Below are 18,058 nucleotides of genomic sequence, written 5' to 3' on the forward strand. Positions count from 1 at the left end.
AATTTTGGACAAACCGTTACTCGCCAATCACAGATGTTAATAATAAACGTAGGAGAAAAGGTTTCTCTTCCATTAACTGCTACGAACTGTGTTTAGCCAGTAACGGTTTGTCCAGAATTTCCTTTCAAAGAGAATTTTGACAGTTGGCTTTTAAGCCGTAATCATATGTTCGTCGAGAATTTAGTGAAACAAGTTCGACTCGACTAATTTCGGCCCTGGCTATGTATTTCAAAATACGAGCGCGAAAACGCCATCGTTGGACCTCATGCACTAGCCACCACCACATTCCCAAGCGACCGGATGACATTTTCTTCTGAATTCGATGTTGATTTTGGTAAACAGATTGAAGGTTTTATGTTTTGGTCCTAATATAATTCACAATAATCTTAAATCAAGAAATGAGTCTACGTTGTCGTGTCTGCTTGCAATTCGAAGCGAGCGAAATGATTTCCCTGTCCTGTGAAACATACACCCAACGGAAATTGATTTCGGAGATGATCAACGTTCTCGTTGGTACGAAGGTAATGCAATGTATTATACGAACCTTTACAATATTTCGAGATCTTTACAACTAAATGTGCACTGGACAATGTTTTCATGTAATTATATAAAATGCAATTTATTAACCTACAGCGAAGAATTTAATGATTTGTAGGTACACGACACCGACGGACTTCCGCAGCATATTTGCGACAACTGTCTGGGGAGATTAGATCAATCATATGCGCTGTTGAAAATGTGCTGTGCTTCGCATCTACAGCCAAAGTGTCCGATAGGACAGGAAAACGAATACTTTCGCTGCCGAATATGTACGAAGCAGGACGTTAATGAGTTGACAGCATTGCCCTGTATCTGTGATGCGTGGAATGTATCGATTGCGGTTATGATTGATGTCGTGTCCGGTATAAGCGTTAAACCGGGCGATGGCTTACCGCAGTATATCTGTGCAATCTGCTTGAAGGCTTTGGATGTTGCTTATGATCTGAAACGACAGAGCTTGGATTCGGAATTTTTCTTGCGTAACGAGAAATTCCGCTCTTGGGAGAAGATGGAATTCCAGGACGATAATAAAGTTCATTTGATTGTTGATTTAAGTGCGAGGGCTATCCCGTTTAAAAGCAGATTACGACCTAATTACATTGTACAAGTTATTTGTTCAATTTGCGAGCTGAAAATTCCGGTGAATCTGTTTGCCCCGAAATGCGACGGGTGCTTGCTTAAATTCATAAATTACGATAAAGTAAACGACGTGATTAAACGGCACAATCGAACACCAAATAGCAATTTAGGTAACAGAACCAATAATCAGCGAATGACGAACGTTTTAATAAAAAAGACCAAGCAGACAGGGAAAAGTGATGAAATAATTAATACGGTCGTTTGTCAATCAAACGATGGAGCACACAAGACTTTACACGACTCTAGTTGCAAACCTAACTCAACTACTGGCGATTCTTCTTCAGATAGTGGCCACAAGACTGTTCAGGTACCTATGTAAATAAATAAGAAAACGGTTAGCTGTCTGCTGTTTCGAAGCTGTGATTAGAAATGAGTTTGCCATCCTTAAAATATTCTATTTTTTACAGAATATCATCATCGATAGCGAACCGAAAATTATCGCTAAACCTAAATCGAATGCGTTTAAACGTTTTGAAGTGGTGGAAAATATAGGTAGTTTTTACCAGAAAATTCGTCGACGAGGTCCAATTTGCTGTGTATGCAATAAGATCTTCATAAACGAAGCAGATAGAGAAGCGCACCTAAAAACCCATCGTCCCAAAGAAGCTACTGTAGAAAATTCCCCAAATACTTGCGAATTTTGCCTGAAAAATTATAAAAGTATATCTGGTTTAAATTATCACAAGAAAAAGATGGAAAAGGATACATATTATTATTGCAAGCCTTGCGAAACAATGTTCACAGAGGATAAAAATTTTCATGAGCATGATAGGCTTGGCAAGCATTCGTTCGTTTTCGAAAAAAGAGAAAAGTTCCGAACGGAGAATCACATTCACTACAAGTGCAAAAGCTGCAGACGTGTATGTGAAACGGTTCAGAAACTGGTCCAGCACAGTATGGATGTTCATTGGTTGAAATTGTATGCGAATGACATTTCCTGTGACACAACTTATCATACAACTTCACGTGTATATCACTGCCTACTTGAGAAGTGTGGGTTTACCGCAAATAATTTGAAAACAATTCAAGCGCATTGCTTTGATAAGTCACACGTTTAGGTTGATGCAAACTTTTGTTGATTTCACTAAAGAAATAAATAAAATGTCAGATGCTTTTCCTTTTTCAAATTACTTGGATTTTCATTTTGCAGCGTTTGGTGGGGCAATGAGAGCGCAAGTAAGTTAAAGACCGATGATAGGAGGGATAATGGCCGAATGGTCCATGTAGACCACCAAAACGCCATGTGAGAGGATTTGGTGTGGGTTGGAGTAGGGTTAATTATTTATAAGTGCTAAAAAGTTCACTTTAGCACAGTGTGCGTGGATAATCGCGAAGGGCTCAAGCGTTTGTATGTCCACATGTTTGTCGCATGTGCCAGCACGTATGTGGCTTCGAGTGTATAAATTCGGTTTCGTAACCGTGTGGCCATTTGCATATTCGCGTGTTCAGGATAGGATGCTTAATTTTCAGTGGGCGGTTCAGATTCTAGAAGAGTGAATTCCCCACTAGAGTTCCCGGTCATGTCCCAAGCAACCAAAAGTTCGAATAATACTTAAAAAGCACACTTTAAAGTTCACATAAAGTTCTCAGAGAACTTCCGAGCTGCTTAAGCTTTAATGGAACTTGAAAGCTGCTTAAGCCGCTATTAGACCATAAAACGCACTGAAAAATTACTTAAAACGAGAAGCTTATCCAGCTCCCTTATACGAACCACAGAGAACAGACGGACGTCTTCAGCATTCAACTTGTGTAAAATCTCTAACAATTTCGAAGGTAGTTGGAATATCCAAACCAGGTGCGCTACTGTCGTCATGTTTTTTTGTGGCTGAGTTCGACAGAATTGACAGCGGTTATTCGTCTACCCATTCAAACTAGTCCGAAACCGGTTCGGATTTCCAGCATGAATTCCAGCTCAAATGCATCAACCGATACCCTCTAAGAACGGTTGGTTTCAAAATCGTCCAATGAATGACGTGCGTTGGACCAATTTGAACAACGTCCAAATAACCGTTCAACAAACGTCCATCGTTCGACCCGTGTTGAACGATTTTAAAACAATTTTTTGGACGTCTCAGTGGGTAGAGACGGAATCGGTTGTTTTGTTTGAGCAAGATCTTCGTTGGACCAATTTGGACAACGTCCAAATAACCGTTCAACAAACGTCTATCGTTGGACCCGTGTTGAACGATTTTGAAACAATTTTTTGGACGTCTCAGTGGGAATCCAAACTGACTCCACAAAGACCATGATCGAACAAAAATATTTAAAAAAACATGTGTAAACATTTGAATTAATATACGATAAGCACTAGCGCCGCCACACCAACCTATCCCAACTATCCGTCAAATCCATTCCGGAACCGGTTCGAAATAATAAATGGATTCAGTATGGAATCTTGCTCAAAGAAAACAACCGATTCCGACTATCGGTTGATGCATTTTAGCTGGAATTCATGCTGGAAGTCCGAACCGATTCCGGACTAGTTTGACTGGGTACCCTCTAAGAACGGTTGGTTTCAAAATCGTCCAATGAAGGACGTTCGTTGGACCAATTTGGACAACGTCCAAATAACCGTTCAACGAACGTCCATCATTGGACTCGTGTTGAACGATTTTGAAACAATTTTTTGGACGTCTCAGTTGGACGACAGTAGCGCACCGGGTTTGGATATCCCAACTTCCTTCGAAACCGTTAAAGCACAGAGTACAGAATTCCATCTTCAGCGATTCAACTTGTGTAACATCTCTAACGGTTTCGATGGTAGTTGGGATATCCAAACCAGGTGCGCTACTGTCGTCGTGTTTTTTTTTGTGGCTGCGTTCGACAGAATTGACAGCGGTTATTTCTCTACCCAGTCAAACTAGTCCGGAGCCGATTCGGACTTCCAGCATGAATTCCAGCTCAAATGCATCAACCGATAGAGACGGAATTGGTTGTTTTCTTTGAGCAAGATTCCATACTGAATCCATTCAGGATTTCGAACCGGTTCCGGAATGGATTTGACGGATAGTTGGGATAGGTTGGTGTGGCGGCGCTTGTGTTTATTGTATATTGATTGAAATGTTTACACACGTTTTTTAAATATTTTTGTTCGATCATGGATGTCTGTTCTCTGTGGGTAAAGATTTTACACAAGTCGAATGCTGAAGATGGACGTCTGTTCTCTGTGCTGACACCATTCAGGATTCCGAATCAAATTTCGAATGGTTTGACCGGTCAGTAGCGCACCAGGTTTAGATATCCCAACTACCTTCGAAGCCGTTGGGGATTTTTACACAAGTTGAATTCTGAAGATGGACGTCTGTTCTCTGTGCATTCAATATGAAATCTTAGTCACCGTGGCAACCCACTGAGACGTCCAAAAAATTGTTGCAAAATCGTTCAACACGGGTCCAACGATGGACGTTCGTTGGACGTTGACGCCAAATTGGTCCAACGAACGTCCTTCATTGGACGATTTTGAAACCAACCGTTCTTAGAGGGCGGGTTAGTTAAGCTACCCTCTAAGAACGGTTGGTTTCAAAATCGTCCAATGAAGGACGTTCGTTGGACCAATTTGGACAACGTCCAAATAACCGTTCAACGAACGTCCATCGTTGGACCCGTGTTGAACGATTTTGAAACAATTTTTTGGGCGTCTCAGTGGGTAGGGCGAACTCAGTTTCGCTCGCGTTTTCTTGCAAATTTTGACAGGAACCGAGCAAAACCCTGGCATAACTCGCACATAAACCGTGGAAAGATCCTGGAAATTCCTACCTGGTAGAATTTAGCACGAATCGAGCAAAACATCTGACAAAGATGTGGCAGGAAGCGTGCAGAGATCTTGGCCGTACATTTCTGGCTGGATTCTGGATAAAAGTGAGCAGCATCGGTTGGTTTAACCACTTCTGTCAGAAACGGTTGTTGCCTTTGAGCGAATTCTTTGCCAGAATTCTAGCACAAATCGCGCAAAATGCTCGCAGAAACTGCCAGCATCAATTTCGCTTTGCTCAACTTTTGCTAACTTTCAGCTTGTCACGGTGACTGGGAAAGTTTAGCCGGAAATGAATTAGAATTTTGGCTGGTTCCAGAACGTATTCCGGCTCCAGTGATACAACCGATTCTAGTTAGAATCGGTTGTTTCGCTGGAGCCGGAATACGTTCTGGAACCAGACAGAATTTTAATTCATTTCCAGCTGAACTTTACTGGGAATCGGCCTTAACGATATCTCAACACGACGTTTTTAAAACTATTGTCGCGCTTATAATAAAATCTCACATTGCGGGCGTCTGAAAGGCGCATCAAATATAGCCGCAGTTGCTCCGCAAGCAGATTTCAGTGGAGCTTTATTTTTCTGCCAGCTGTGTGGTTTTCGAAAGCTTCAAGGGAAAAGCTGTCCATAAGTTTATATAGGCGGCTGTCACGCGCCTATCTCATTTGATCTTTCATATAATCGCATATCGAGCAATTATCCTGCAAGGCACAATATTTCCTTGCTTTTTCCTTGAAGCTTTCGAAAAGCACACAGCTGGCAGAAAAATAAAGCTCCACTGAAATCTGCTTGCGGAGCAACTGCGGCTATATTTGATGCGCCTTTCAGACGCCCGCTATGTGAGATTTTATTATAAGCGCGACAATATTTCATGAATTAAGACTGTGGAACCTATAGCTGCCCTAAACACTGTGATATCATTTTTGAGAATTAAATATCAACAAAAACAACACTATTAAATTTTAATAGTAGATAAATTTTATCCAACTAATATCAATAAAAACAACTATTTATTCCGTTCGTTCATCTGATAAGCGAATTTCCTTGCCATGGATGTACGATGCCGCTTATGCCTGCAGTCCACGACGAACAGTTTGATTGAGAATTCATGTACGGTATATCCACAAGATAAAAGTGTCAGAAATACTCGATGCTACGCTTGGTTCCTTGGTAAGTGTCGGCGCAAGTCAGCTCCGTAGGTAGTAGTTTCCAGTTAGTATTAAATAATAAACAGTTAAAGATAGTTACTGGATTTCTAGAATAATTAAAGCTAAGGCTTTTTCAGAATTGTTTGTGTATCTACTCGACCTGAAAAGTACTTTTAACTAAGGTTGTAAATACATTTTTTTATAAATTTAATATTGTTATTTTTCTTGTAGTGTGGCACTAACTCTTCCAATCATGTATGTGTATATTGCTTAGGCCAGATTCACCGGATATATTTGCTATTCGAACGTTCCAAACAGTCTCACATGCAACCAAAGTGTACCGAAGGGAAAGAGCAAGACTATTTCCGTTGTCGACTTTGTAAGCGGGAAGACACTGAAGAATTAATCGAAATGACTAGTCTTAGTGACCGCTGGAATGTCCAAATTGATCAGCTACTGCTACTTCTAACTGGTGTTTGCCGAAAAAATCGCGATGGTTTACCGCCATACGTCTGTAATAATTGCTTGGTGGATTTAGAAGAGGGATATGGACACAAGAATCAATAGATTAATGCTGCTTTGAAGACCTGGTAAAGGATGGAGTTTCAGTCGGAGAATCCAACCGATTTGATCGTTGATCTGTATGCTGAAATCATACCTCTGTGGTTGATTTGAGAAGATGATGAAATGTTTGAAAAAATACGAATCGAAAAATACTTGTGCTCTGTTTGCAGCTTGGAGTTTAAGCTGGAACAGGTCAGCCCCCAATGCGTGGGTTGTATGTTGAATTTTTCGAATCACAGTGAAATTTCAAGTTTAATTCTGCAGCGACAGTCAAAGAAATCTGATGAAGTAGTTCCAAACGAGACGATTGGGGTTGTAGATAGTATAATCGACAACAATATTGAAACAGATCCTGATGAGGGTGATGATTCAGATGACTTCGTTCTGAAGCAGCAGTCAAAGAAATCTGATGAAGTCCCAAGAGAGACCCTTGAGGTTGTGGATAGTATAATTGGCAACGATATTGAAATAGATTCTGATGAGGATGATGATTCAGATGATTTCTTTTTGCAGCAACAGCCGAAGAAATCAGATAAAGAAGTTCCAAATGAGATCCTTGTAGACAATATATTCGATGAAGATGATTCAGCTGGTTTTAAAATGCCAAGACAATGGAAACTTTCAGATGTTACCGGATTGTTTGATGTTTTCGAGATTTCTGGAAGCATATATCAAAACGCACAACGAAAAGGCCCGATTTGCTGTGGATGCAATAACATTTTTCTCACGGAAGCAGATATTGAAGAACATCGTAAGAAGGAGCACTCGCAGTCCAGTGGCAGTGGAGAATTTACATGTAAACTCTGCCTTAAAAGCTTCCAGTCTGATTCATCTTTTAGCGCTCACAGGAACAAATTGAAACAAGACTGCTACGAATCTTGTAAACCATGTCAATTGATTTTTTTGACTGAGATAGAGCTCATGAGGCACGAAATCAAGTTTCACATAGACAAATCAGCACTAATGATCGCTTCAGGCAAATACAAACGAGTGACCACTATTATCTACAAATGTGTGCCTTCTTGCCGCAATGGTTACGCAAACCAAAAACAGCTTATTGACCATTATTATCTGGTTCATAAACGAACCGGAACGATAGACGAAGAAGATACGACTTGTCCATACTGTGGGTTGCATTTTCCAAATGAACGTGATTTTCTGGAACACATGGATCGAAAAGTTGACAGCAACCAATATCAATGTATTTTTGAGAGTTGTAAATTCACTACGGATAGATTGTCCTGTATAGTACGGCATTGTACCAAAGGGCACAAAAAAAAGTTTCCACGTTTTCGTTGGCAAAAATATATGCCTGATTTAAAACATTTCAATGTAATCGGTAATATAGATGAAAGTACCGAAATACTGCAACGAAAAAGTGGAATGTGTTGTGGATGTTCAAAAATTTTTGAATTGGAAGAAGATCTTAACAGACACTACAAGGAAAAACATTTGCCAATTGAAGGTACATTTACATACATTTTATTCCTTTTAAAAACATTTTGTTCTAGATGGATGTCAATATCGTTGCTCAGCGTGTGGAAAAGGATTTAGGACGAAGCTCGGCTTATCTCACCACGCGTTTATAATTTCTATTCGAACGCACTATCATTGCCGACCTTGCCGAACCGTTATGTGGAGAAAAACGGACCTAATTAATCACAAGTCCCACATCCACGCCGACGAGCAGCGAGTGGAAATTGAAGGGCACTACGATACTACATTCGAGGATTGCTTCACATGCTGCGGTTGTGAGAAACAATTTCAACAACAAGAGGAGCTGGTGCGACACCGCAGATTGAAACATCAACGATATGGGAAGCGAAAAACACTACAAAGCGTACGCTGCGATCTGTGCAACAAGTTTTTTGCGAACGCGGAAAAGTTGGTGCAGCATAAAGCAATGTATGAAAGTCGAAAAATATACCTATGTAAGGTATATCGTTTTAATATCAGCACTATGTTTGAGTCAATAACATTCTTTCGTTATTTACAGACACCATCGTGTGCGTTCCGCACTAGAAAACGGCAAGCAATAGTACGCCATATATCCGGTGCGTATCACTATACTGCCGACGGAAAAAAGTTCTACGTTATCGGTGACAATCAAGTGGAGTATGCTTGTTGTATGAAGTTTTGCGATTTCGTTAGTAATTCTCACGATAGCGTAATCGAGCACAGCAGCAAAAGTCACACTGAAAGGCGGGAATACAACGCTAATTTGTGTAGGAAAGAAAATCTCAACTGTCCGGTGTGCATGAAAGGATTCCGCAATTCGGCAGCATTGGTCAATCATCAGTCTTTCAAATGGAAACGAAAGCCCAACATCGTACCCCCAAGTAAGACCGTCTGTATCATTTGTGGAAAATATTTGTCTGCTACTGGCATGTTAAATCACATGCTGATGCACGAAAACAAACGAGCCTGGAAATGCTCATTGTGTCCAATGGGATTCAATAATGAGACAATGCTTCGACACCACCACAGAGTTCACAGCGGAGAAAAACTGTTCAAATGCCGTCATGGCTGTGATAATCGGTACAAAGGTTCTGGCGATCGTACTCGACATGAAAAGCTTGTTCATTTGGGAATCAAACCATTCAGTTGTTTGACATGTTCCGACTCATTCGTTCGCAAACGGGACCTTCAATTGCACGAAAGGAAGCACACTGGCCGAAAGCTGTATGCTTGTGATTTTCGCGGTGATGATTTTGATAAGTTAAGTGAGTTCAAACTTCACAAAGACAAGTGTTCATAGCATGTAAGTTAAGTTTCCACCAACCATATTTAACTCGCATCGAGTTTTATGAGGTGAAAATGAGAGATGTCAGAAACCCGCCGTGGTATCAAATTTATATTTGAAAATACTTTTCAAATACATAAAATCGATCCAAATAGGATTAAATGTCTGTTTTGACTTTGTTTTATCTATTGTTTGTTTGTTTTGTTGGCAATTTTGCAGGACTGAATGCTGATTTCACCATTATTTAGTTATAGAATTTGCGTTTCGACTCCGTCTCATCAGAATCCGGCACTAACTTAGTGAGAAGACTAAGCTAAAGCCGGATTGACACACGGAAACGAAAAACTACCTAAAATTGAGTTCCTTTGACTCAATCTCGTGGTATCGTGGGGGAACTTCAAATTAGGTAAACCGTGTTGAAGGTAGTTTCCATTTAACCACGGCAAAAATTACAACTCATTGATAGGTTTTTTATACTCAAATTTAAGTTGAATTTACCTAATTTTGAGTTCACCCCAAACAACTCAAAAGTACCTTCCTCCACGGAAGACCTCGACTGAGTCGAATCTCTCTTTTTGTTTTTGACAACACTAATAAGTGCGAAAGCGACGCACAACTCAAAAGTAAGTTAAAAGAACTTATTCTGCAGGTTGTTTTATTTAACCGTGCACCAAAGAGAATAGGAAAAGAGACGAATAGTGTGAAGCCAAAAATACCTTATTGAGCAGACCAATCGTGCAATGTAAATAAACATTACTCACGCCTCAGTTGGAGGAGATAAGTATTGTACATCTATCAAAAAATAAATTTCAATTTTCGTCAGAATTTGGTTCAATCGTGATTGTGAGGTGCATTCTAGAGTATATGTATGAGTAAAAACAAGCTTTAAAATTATTTCATGTCTTTGTTTCGAAATGCGCATCGTTTGATAAACAAATCCACCGATCGACATACGGTTTGTTTTCAAAATATAATTAGGTTTTACATCCACCGACATAACCCCACAAAATGAACCGGATGAACTTCATTTGACAATTCTCGGTGGTTTGTTTACATTGAAGTTACGTGAGTTCGAATGAAACAGATGAGTACCCGTTGCACTCGCACTCACGCAACTGACAAAGTAAACAAACCACCGAGAATTGTCAAACATGAATTTTATTCATCATGAGTTCATTTGTGTCGTCATCTTGTAGAACTCAATAGGAGTCATTTAAAGCGCTGCCTGTGGAAGCGGTTGCCAAAATTCTAGTGTTGAAATCATCATAAAGGGAGTGTTGCCGTTTTGACTGATTTTCACTCTTCGTCTCTTTCCCTATTCTCTTTGGATAGGCAATGTTCGATTGGATTCGTTTTTTGACAGCTAAACGCGAATCCAATCGATCCAAAATGGAGTCTCCGCAGTTCTCTTTCTAGAGTTTTTCTAGTCCTGCGTAATAATTGTCTAGTAGACTGGGAAGGTACATCGAACTGTACTGAAGGTTCAGTTGAACAGGTGCGCGTTCATGCTTCTAGAGAGATGAGAAACAGTGACCTACACGATTGGATGCGAATGTTTTCTTTGGAGTTGAAGATGCCGCTTTGACGCAGTAGCTACCCAGTAAAATTCAGCCGGGAATGAATCCAGTGACACAACTGATTCTAACTAGAATCGGTTGTGTCACTGGACCCGGAATTTCCGGCTGAACTTTACTAGGTTGAATCCGACGAGGACAAGTGAGCACGTTCTGGAATTCTGGAAGATACTGCGGTACGAAGAAGAACTCGTATTTAAGCGGATATGCTCTGACGAAAGGGTGATGGTGCTAGTTACCGACGAGATGAATTCGAAACACAAAAAATCAACACTTAAATTAGGTTTTGTGCCTTTAATGCGCAAGTTGGTTTAATCCAATTTTCACTTTTGGGAATTAGGATTGCATAATCCCGGGCGTGTAGCACCTTAGCCATAAGACAAAAGTTCGTTTTCGCTTTCTCATCAGCAAACCAGAGCTTCTGTTTTGCTTCCCGGGACATCACCCAGGATAAGTCAGTTGCTTAGACATTCACATATGTCGTGTGAACTGTTTGGATTTTTTTGTGACAAACTAGTGCTGATTTGGGTACTAGTGTAGATACATCGTCCAATTCAGATGATGCTAGTTACTGGCGAGATGAATTCGAAACACAAAAAATCTACACTTAATGAAAGGGTGACGTTAACTTCTCGGATAACTACCAAATGGCGATCAGCCGATTGAAAGATTTGGGGAAACGACTGGCAAAAGATCCTGAGCTATGTAGTAGGGTCAACGATCAAATTGAGAGCTACGAACAGAAGCAGTACGTCTGAAAAGTATCGTATAAAGAGTTACGCGAACCCTCGGCAAGTGTGGTACCTTCCGTTAGGAGTGGTGACGAATCTTAAGAAACCAAATAAAATCCGACTGGTGTGATGATGCGGCGGCGAAGGCTGGTGGAGTTGCATTCAACGACATGCTTCTCAGGGACCATGCATAAATGACGTAGCATTTTTGGTGGCAGGGGGGGATTACCAAATTTGTGACTAGGAGAAGAGTAGGGTCATAAGTTGTGCGTCGTAGCATTAAGTTTAGTTGTTTTTGACGGGCTTCAAAACCCATTAATTAGAGAGAACAATTTAATGTTCCTCCATTCCACAGAGAAATAAGTTTTATTTGACGCAAGTTACATTTCACGCGTTTTTCATGTGGTAAGTTTTCCGTTTTCGCTACTTAGCTAATCTTACTAACTAGTAGACTTAGTTTAGTAGCTGAATTGAATTTTCTCTTCGGAATCAACCAAACAAAATTTAGTAATTTAGTTAAACGTATGCTTCTTAGAATCATTGGCAGCTACAGGATTGTGAACTGAGATAACTTCTCTCCATGTTCCATGACATAGAATTCAAAATAATACTATCAACACTATATCGTCACAGAGAAAAGACGTCCATCTTCAGCATTCAACTTGTTTAAAATTTCTTCCGGTTTCGAAGGTAGTTGGGATATCCAAACCAGGTGCGCTACTGTCGTTATGTTTTTTGTGGCTGAGTTCGACAGAATTGACAGCGGTTATTCCTCAACCCAGTCAAACTATTCCGGAACCGGTTCGGACTTTCAGCATGAATTCCACCTTTTCTTTCCGGTTGTTCTCTTTGAGCAAGATTCCAACTGAATCCATTCCGGATTTCGGACCGGTTCCGAAATGGATTTAACGCATAGTTGGGATAGGTTGGTTTGGCGGCGCTAATATTTATAGTATATTAATTCAAATGTTTACACACGTTTTTTAAATATTTTTGTTCGATCATGGTTGTCTGTTCTCTGTGATATCGTCATGAAATGGGCTTATTTTGAACGCAATTTGCTATTGCAATAAAAAAGATGCGTCATTTGTGTACGGTCCATCAAGGACTCGGATATACTACTATCGCTAGTGAACGTTTTGTTACGATTCAGGGAAGGCAAGCTAGCAATATGCTCGAATATCCGAGAGATCTTCCTGAAAATTCTGGTCACTTTGCTTCGTATGGCGTAACCACAGAGAACAGACATCCATGATCGAACAAAAATATTTAAAAAACGTGTGTAAACATTTGAATTAATATACTAAAAACACTAGCGCCGCCACACCAACCTATCCCAACTATCCGTCAAATCGATTCCGGAACCGGTTCGAAATCCTGGATGGATTCAGCATGGAATCTAGCTCAAAGAAAACAACCGATTCCGACTCAATCGGTTGACGCATTTGAGATGGAATTCATGCTGGAAGTCCGAATCGGTTCCGGACTAGTTTGACTGGGTAGAGGAATAACCGCTGTCAATTCTGTCGAACTCAGCCACAAAAAAACATGACGACAGTAGCGCACCTGGTTTAGATATCCAAACCACAGAGAACAGACGTCCATCTTCAGCATTCAACTTGTGTAAAATCTCTAACGGTTTCGAAGGTAGTTTGGATATCTAAACCAGGTGCGCTACTGTCGTCATGTTTTTTTGAGGCTGAGTGCGACAGAATTGACATCGGTTATTCCTCTACCCAGTCAAACTAGTCCGGAACCGATTCGGACTTCCAGCATGAATTCCAGCTCAAATGCGTCAACCGATGGAGTCGGAATCGGTTGTTTTCTTTGAGCTAGATTCCATGCAGAATCCATCCAGGATTTCGAACCGGTTCCGGAATCGCTTTGACGGATAGTTGGGATAGGTTGGTGTGGCGGCGCTAGTGTTTTTAGTATATTAATTCAATTGTTTACACACGTTTTTTAAATATTTTTGTTCGATCATGGATGTCTGTTCTCTGTGTCCAAACTACCTTCGAAACCGTTAGAGATTTTACACAAGTTGAATGCTGAAGATGGACGTCTGTTCTCTGTGGCGTAACTGTCCGTCGGATGAAATTCAGACATACATAGTTAATGTCGTTATGCTCGGGACAACCAGTTAAAAAACGCTCTCGAATACGTGGAATCAGAGCGGCAAACGCAATAATCTACAACCGTTACGTAAATGATTTCCTTGACAGTGTCAACTGGGTAAAGGAAGCAATACAGCTTACACAAGTGCAGTTTATCCACACATCAGCGGGCTTCGAATTCGTTGAAATTCTGCCCAACTCGCAGGAGGTTCTCGACCGTCTCGGGGAACCTAGTTCGCCGCACAGCATGTTAATACTGGAGAATGAATACACATATGAGCGTGTTTTAGGTGTAGTGTGGGTTCCATCAGTGAATCGCTTCCCCTTCGTCTGGTATGGCGTCGTAGACGTTTCGGGCAGTATCCGAACAGTTGCGAAGAAGAGACAGATGCTACGAATCGTGATGAAGCAATGCGACCCTTTGGGCACAGAGAACAGACATCCATGATCGAACAAAAATATTTAAAAAACGTGTAAACATTTGAATTAATATACAATAAACACTAGCGCCGCCACACCAACCTATCCCAACTATCCGTCAAATCCATTCCGGAACCGATTCGAAATCCTGAATGGATTCAGTATGGAATCTTGCTCAAAGAAAACAACCGATTCCGACACTATCGGTTGATGCATTTGAGCTGTAATTCATGCTGGAAGTCCGAACCGGTTCCGAACTAGTTTGACTGGGTAGAGGAATAACCGCTGTCAATTCTGTCGAACTCAGCCACAAAAACGTGACGACAGTAGCGCACCTGGTTTGGATATCCCAACTACCTTCAAAACTGTTAGAGATTTTACACAAGTTGAATGCTGAAGATGGACGTCTGTTCTCTGTAATAGTTTTTTTGTATTGTTTACTAAAATATTATTCTCTGTGTAGGAGCAATTACCAAAGGCGCCCAATGAGACGTCCAAAAAATTGTTTCAAAATCGTTCAACACGGGTCCAACGATGGACGTTTGTCGAACGGTTATTTGGACGTTCTCCAAATTGGTCCAACGAACGTCCTTCATTTGGACCACAGTCTATAGAGAACAGTTGCGCAAAGAGTGAAGTCAAAAAAAGGCTACCTATCGAGCACAATTGGAATCCATCTCTGATACCTCTGCAGCAAAGCTGGATTCTAATTTTGCTCGATAGGTAGACTTTTTTCGGCTTCACTTTTTGCACACTCTTTGCGTACCTTTACACTAAGGCCTTTGATTTGGACGATTTTGAAACAAACCGTTCTTAGAGGGCGAGTAGAGTCAAACGTCAAAATGTTCAATTCGCCCGACGTTGCTCGTGCGCCGGTTTCTTGACCGGGAATGGGTTAATTCTGGCTGCACTGGTCTGAAAGTGCCTGGCATGACGGACATGACAGTATAAATACGCGTCCGTTTCTCTTTCTCACATTTTTGCAAGATTGTTGATGTTCTTTATAAAATACTAAATTATTAGTGAATACTAAAGGTTAAAAATAGTGTAAAAGGTGAATTATTATCGGTTACGTATCTTCTTATTAAAGCATTTCCTTTGTATATGGTTAGGAACATTGTAATAAATCGATTATATCATTCTGCAGGCCCGAAGCTGTTCCATCGATTTACGTTTCACTAAGATCTATCAATGGCTTCAGATTCGAATCCTCGTTGTCGTATCTGCCTACGGTACGATGTGAACGAATTAGTATCCCTTTTTTGTACGTATTTTCCCCAAAAACAACTGGTTGCGAACATGATCAGAGACACGCTTCGGCAGGGAAAACTCGACAGTCCTCACGCCAACGACGGACTGCCTCAGTTCGTTTGCGATGACTGTGTCGAACGGTTGAACACCGCCTGCAGCTTTCGTAAACAGTGCATTCGTACAAACAGCATATTCAGACGGAACATTTTCCAAGGAATATCAATCGAAGGTAGTGAAGAACGCTGCCGACTTTGCAACGAAACGGATGTGGACGAATTTATATCGGTGTTTTGTATCTACGCCGGAGACAACAAATTAATAGCTGATATTATAGAGGATAGCATTGGACTGGTGCGTCCGACAGAGCATGATAAACTTCCGCAAAACATCTGTACGAAGTGTTTCGAACAATTGACAACGACTTGCACATTCAGAGAGTTTATGCTCAATTCGATTATGGAATTCAAAGAAGAAATGTCAGAATTGATTAAAGTCGAACCTTGTATCGACGATCCGTCTACTTATCTTGTTGAATATTTGAACCAAGAGGAGGATGGTTGGACGATCCCAGAAAAGAAACGAAAAACCAACCCCTCTAGATCACGTCAAACAGAATGTGAAGAGCAAGATCCGTTCATTTATTTAGATTCACCCGATTTAGAAGCAGATCGAATGTTGCCGCTGTTTCATACTACTGAAGATGCCGAATATTATGAACAGTTGTACTTTGACGGAGTTATATGCTGCTGCGGTTTGTTATTGGAAAAAGAAGAAGAATTGGTAAAACATCGGGCACTTTATCACTCGAACAAAACGAAAGCATGGAGCCCTATCAAGTGCAATGATTGTAACATGCGTTTCAAATATTCTCTAGAATTAGCAGAACACCAAGAAAATCGCAACAGAAAATATTATTACCGATGCAAGATTTGCAATGTATTGACAAAAGAAAAATTGAGCCTGGAGCTGCATTTCGAGTTTACTCGTTTTCATCCAATACTAGATTTGTCGGAAGAGGAACGGTTGAGCTTTGATGAGAAAGTGGAAACAACTCATAACGCAGATAATCGCTGTTGTGGCTGTAATCTTGCTTTTCCTGACGGAGAAACACTTTTTGAACACATCAAAAAAGTACATCAGGGCGATATGGAAGGGTTTCCCCGATTTCTTTGTCTGATTTGTCACAGTAGTTTTTCTGATAAACAGGCGTTGATGAAACATCAAATGGCATACATTGGGACTAGAATGTACGAGTGTCGTGAACCGAAATGTGAATATAGTACGGATCAACGTACGTTTATGAAAAAGCACATAGACGCTGGGGTTCATCTGATCCCAGAACCATTGGAATATCTTCCGATTGAGCCGGAGGCAGCGGAGTTCTTTTGCTGTTTTCGCAATTGTTTGGAGAGTTTCGCGACAATGTTAAACTTGGAGGAACATGTCAGTACTGAACATGGCGAACAACAGCTCGCAAACAGCTACTTTAGCCAGGATGAAACCGAGGGAGTATGTCCACTTTGCAAACGGCATTTCCCAAAAGAAGAATCCTTCGAGGCTCATATTCAGTCGCAAACCGTGCGAAACCACATCTGTAGTTTCTGTGGTTGTAAGTTTCCCACTCGTGATGCTCTTAAACACCACGAAAAGCGTAATCATTTGGCGTCTGTTCGGGTTACTTATGAGTACCCTTGTTCGCAGTGTGAAGCTGTCTTTGCGAGTAAATCTTCGCTCACAAAACATGTGGTACGCGTTCACGAAGATACCAAGGTGCCGTATTCCGAAATTTGTGAAACATGCGGAAAAGGATTTTATAACAAACTCTCTAAGAAGCAGCATATAATCAATGTTCATGTTACAGATAAGCCCTTTAAGTGCAACCTGTGCTCGGTGGGTTTTGGTTCACGGGCACAGCAACAAAGACACCAGCTAACCCATACCGGCAACAAGCCTTACAAATGTTCGTACTGCTCAAATGCGTATAGTACTTCGGGTGACTGTAATAGACACGAACGAGCTATTCATCTGAACGACAAACCTTTTCACTGCGAGATGTGCGCCGCCAGTTTCATTCGGAATCGCGACCTACAGCTGCATATGACCGTACACACCGGCAAAAAGCTACACGCTTGTAACATTGATGATTGCCAATTTTCGACCAACATTGCAAAACTTTTGAAGAAGCATTGCAGCGAAGTTCACTGATTTGACCCGCATGATGTTTTGGGTTGTTTCTCAATTCCATAAAATCTGTTTTACGTCAAATATATAATTTTCTTTTGAATAACAATGTACTAGGTTTAAGTTTATTTCTACTAAAACTGTTTAATGTAAACTATGTAATTTCCATATAAATAAAATGAATATGAAAAAACATGCTTTTTTCGTTATCATATTTTAGAAACCGACTGCGTAATTTCGACTCTTGTTCAGAGAACAATTTGAGAGATTGAATCGAATGATTGCCTAAGCAGCGCGAATCGGTATATGCTCAAAGCAAAAAATCATCCAACATTTGCGAGTCGCGACAAAAAAGACGTGTTCGATCTAACTCTGCTCCAACTGTATTACACTTCAGTTGG

The 18,058-nt window shown here is 40.7% G+C and overlaps 2 protein-coding genes across 5 annotated transcripts; both read left to right on the top strand.

Moving 5' to 3' along the window:
- The first annotated feature begins 284 nt into the window (after positions 1-284).
- LOC131682688 (zinc finger protein 271-like) lies at positions 285-9,552 on the top strand. Of its 3 annotated transcripts, none has more exons than XM_058964370.1 (5): positions 285-521; positions 5,967-6,101; positions 6,311-8,108; positions 8,155-8,579; positions 8,640-9,552. In XM_058964370.1, the coding sequence occupies exons 3-5, from the start codon at positions 6,767-6,769 to the stop codon at positions 9,399-9,401; spliced, it is 2,529 nt and encodes an 842-aa protein (XP_058820353.1). In that variant the 5' UTR covers positions 285-521; positions 5,967-6,101; positions 6,311-6,766; the 3' UTR covers positions 9,402-9,552. The 3 variants fall into 3 exon arrangements, with proteins under 3 accessions (XP_058820353.1, XP_058820355.1, XP_058820354.1); XM_058964372.1 differs by lacking the exon at positions 285-521 and having other exon boundaries at positions 4,689-6,101; positions 6,311-7,078; positions 7,157-8,108; XM_058964371.1 differs by lacking the exon at positions 285-521 and having other exon boundaries at positions 4,689-6,246.
- Positions 9,553-15,148: 5,596 nt separating this feature from the next.
- LOC131682691 (zinc finger protein 271-like) lies at positions 15,149-17,766 on the top strand. 2 transcript variants are annotated; one of them, XM_058964377.1, is made up of 2 exons: positions 15,149-15,293; positions 15,373-17,766. In XM_058964377.1, exon 2 carries the CDS (start codon positions 15,417-15,419, stop codon positions 17,679-17,681), a length of 2,265 nt encoding a protein of 754 aa, XP_058820360.1. In that variant the 5' UTR covers positions 15,149-15,293; positions 15,373-15,416; the 3' UTR covers positions 17,682-17,766. The 2 variants fall into 2 exon arrangements, with proteins under 2 accessions (XP_058820360.1, XP_058820359.1); XM_058964376.1 differs by having other exon boundaries at positions 15,149-15,279.
- The last annotated feature ends 292 nt before the right edge of the window (positions 17,767-18,058 follow it).

This window comes from Topomyia yanbarensis, chromosome 2, assembly GCF_030247195.1.
Source record: "Topomyia yanbarensis strain Yona2022 chromosome 2, ASM3024719v1, whole genome shotgun sequence".
NCBI lineage: Eukaryota > Metazoa > Arthropoda > Insecta > Diptera > Culicidae > Topomyia > Topomyia yanbarensis.

What these genes read in the sequence shown, in the direction of transcription:
- LOC131682688 (XM_058964370.1), top strand. Translation starts at nt 6,767, where the DNA reads ATGTTTGAAAAAATACGAATCGAAAAATACTTGTGCTCTGTTTGCAGC. An exon ending in AAAACATTTGCCAATTGAAG is followed by an intron (nt 8,109 to 8,154) that starts GTACATTTACAT and finishes ATTTTGTTCTAG; the next exon opens with ATGGATGTCAATATCGTTGC. An exon ending in GAAAAATATACCTATGTAAG is followed by an intron (nt 8,580 to 8,639) that starts GTATATCGTTTT and finishes CGTTATTTACAG; the next exon opens with ACACCATCGTGTGCGTTCCG.
- LOC131682691 (XM_058964377.1), top strand. Translation starts at nt 15,417, where the DNA reads ATGGCTTCAGATTCGAATCCTCGTTGTCGTATCTGCCTACGGTACGAT.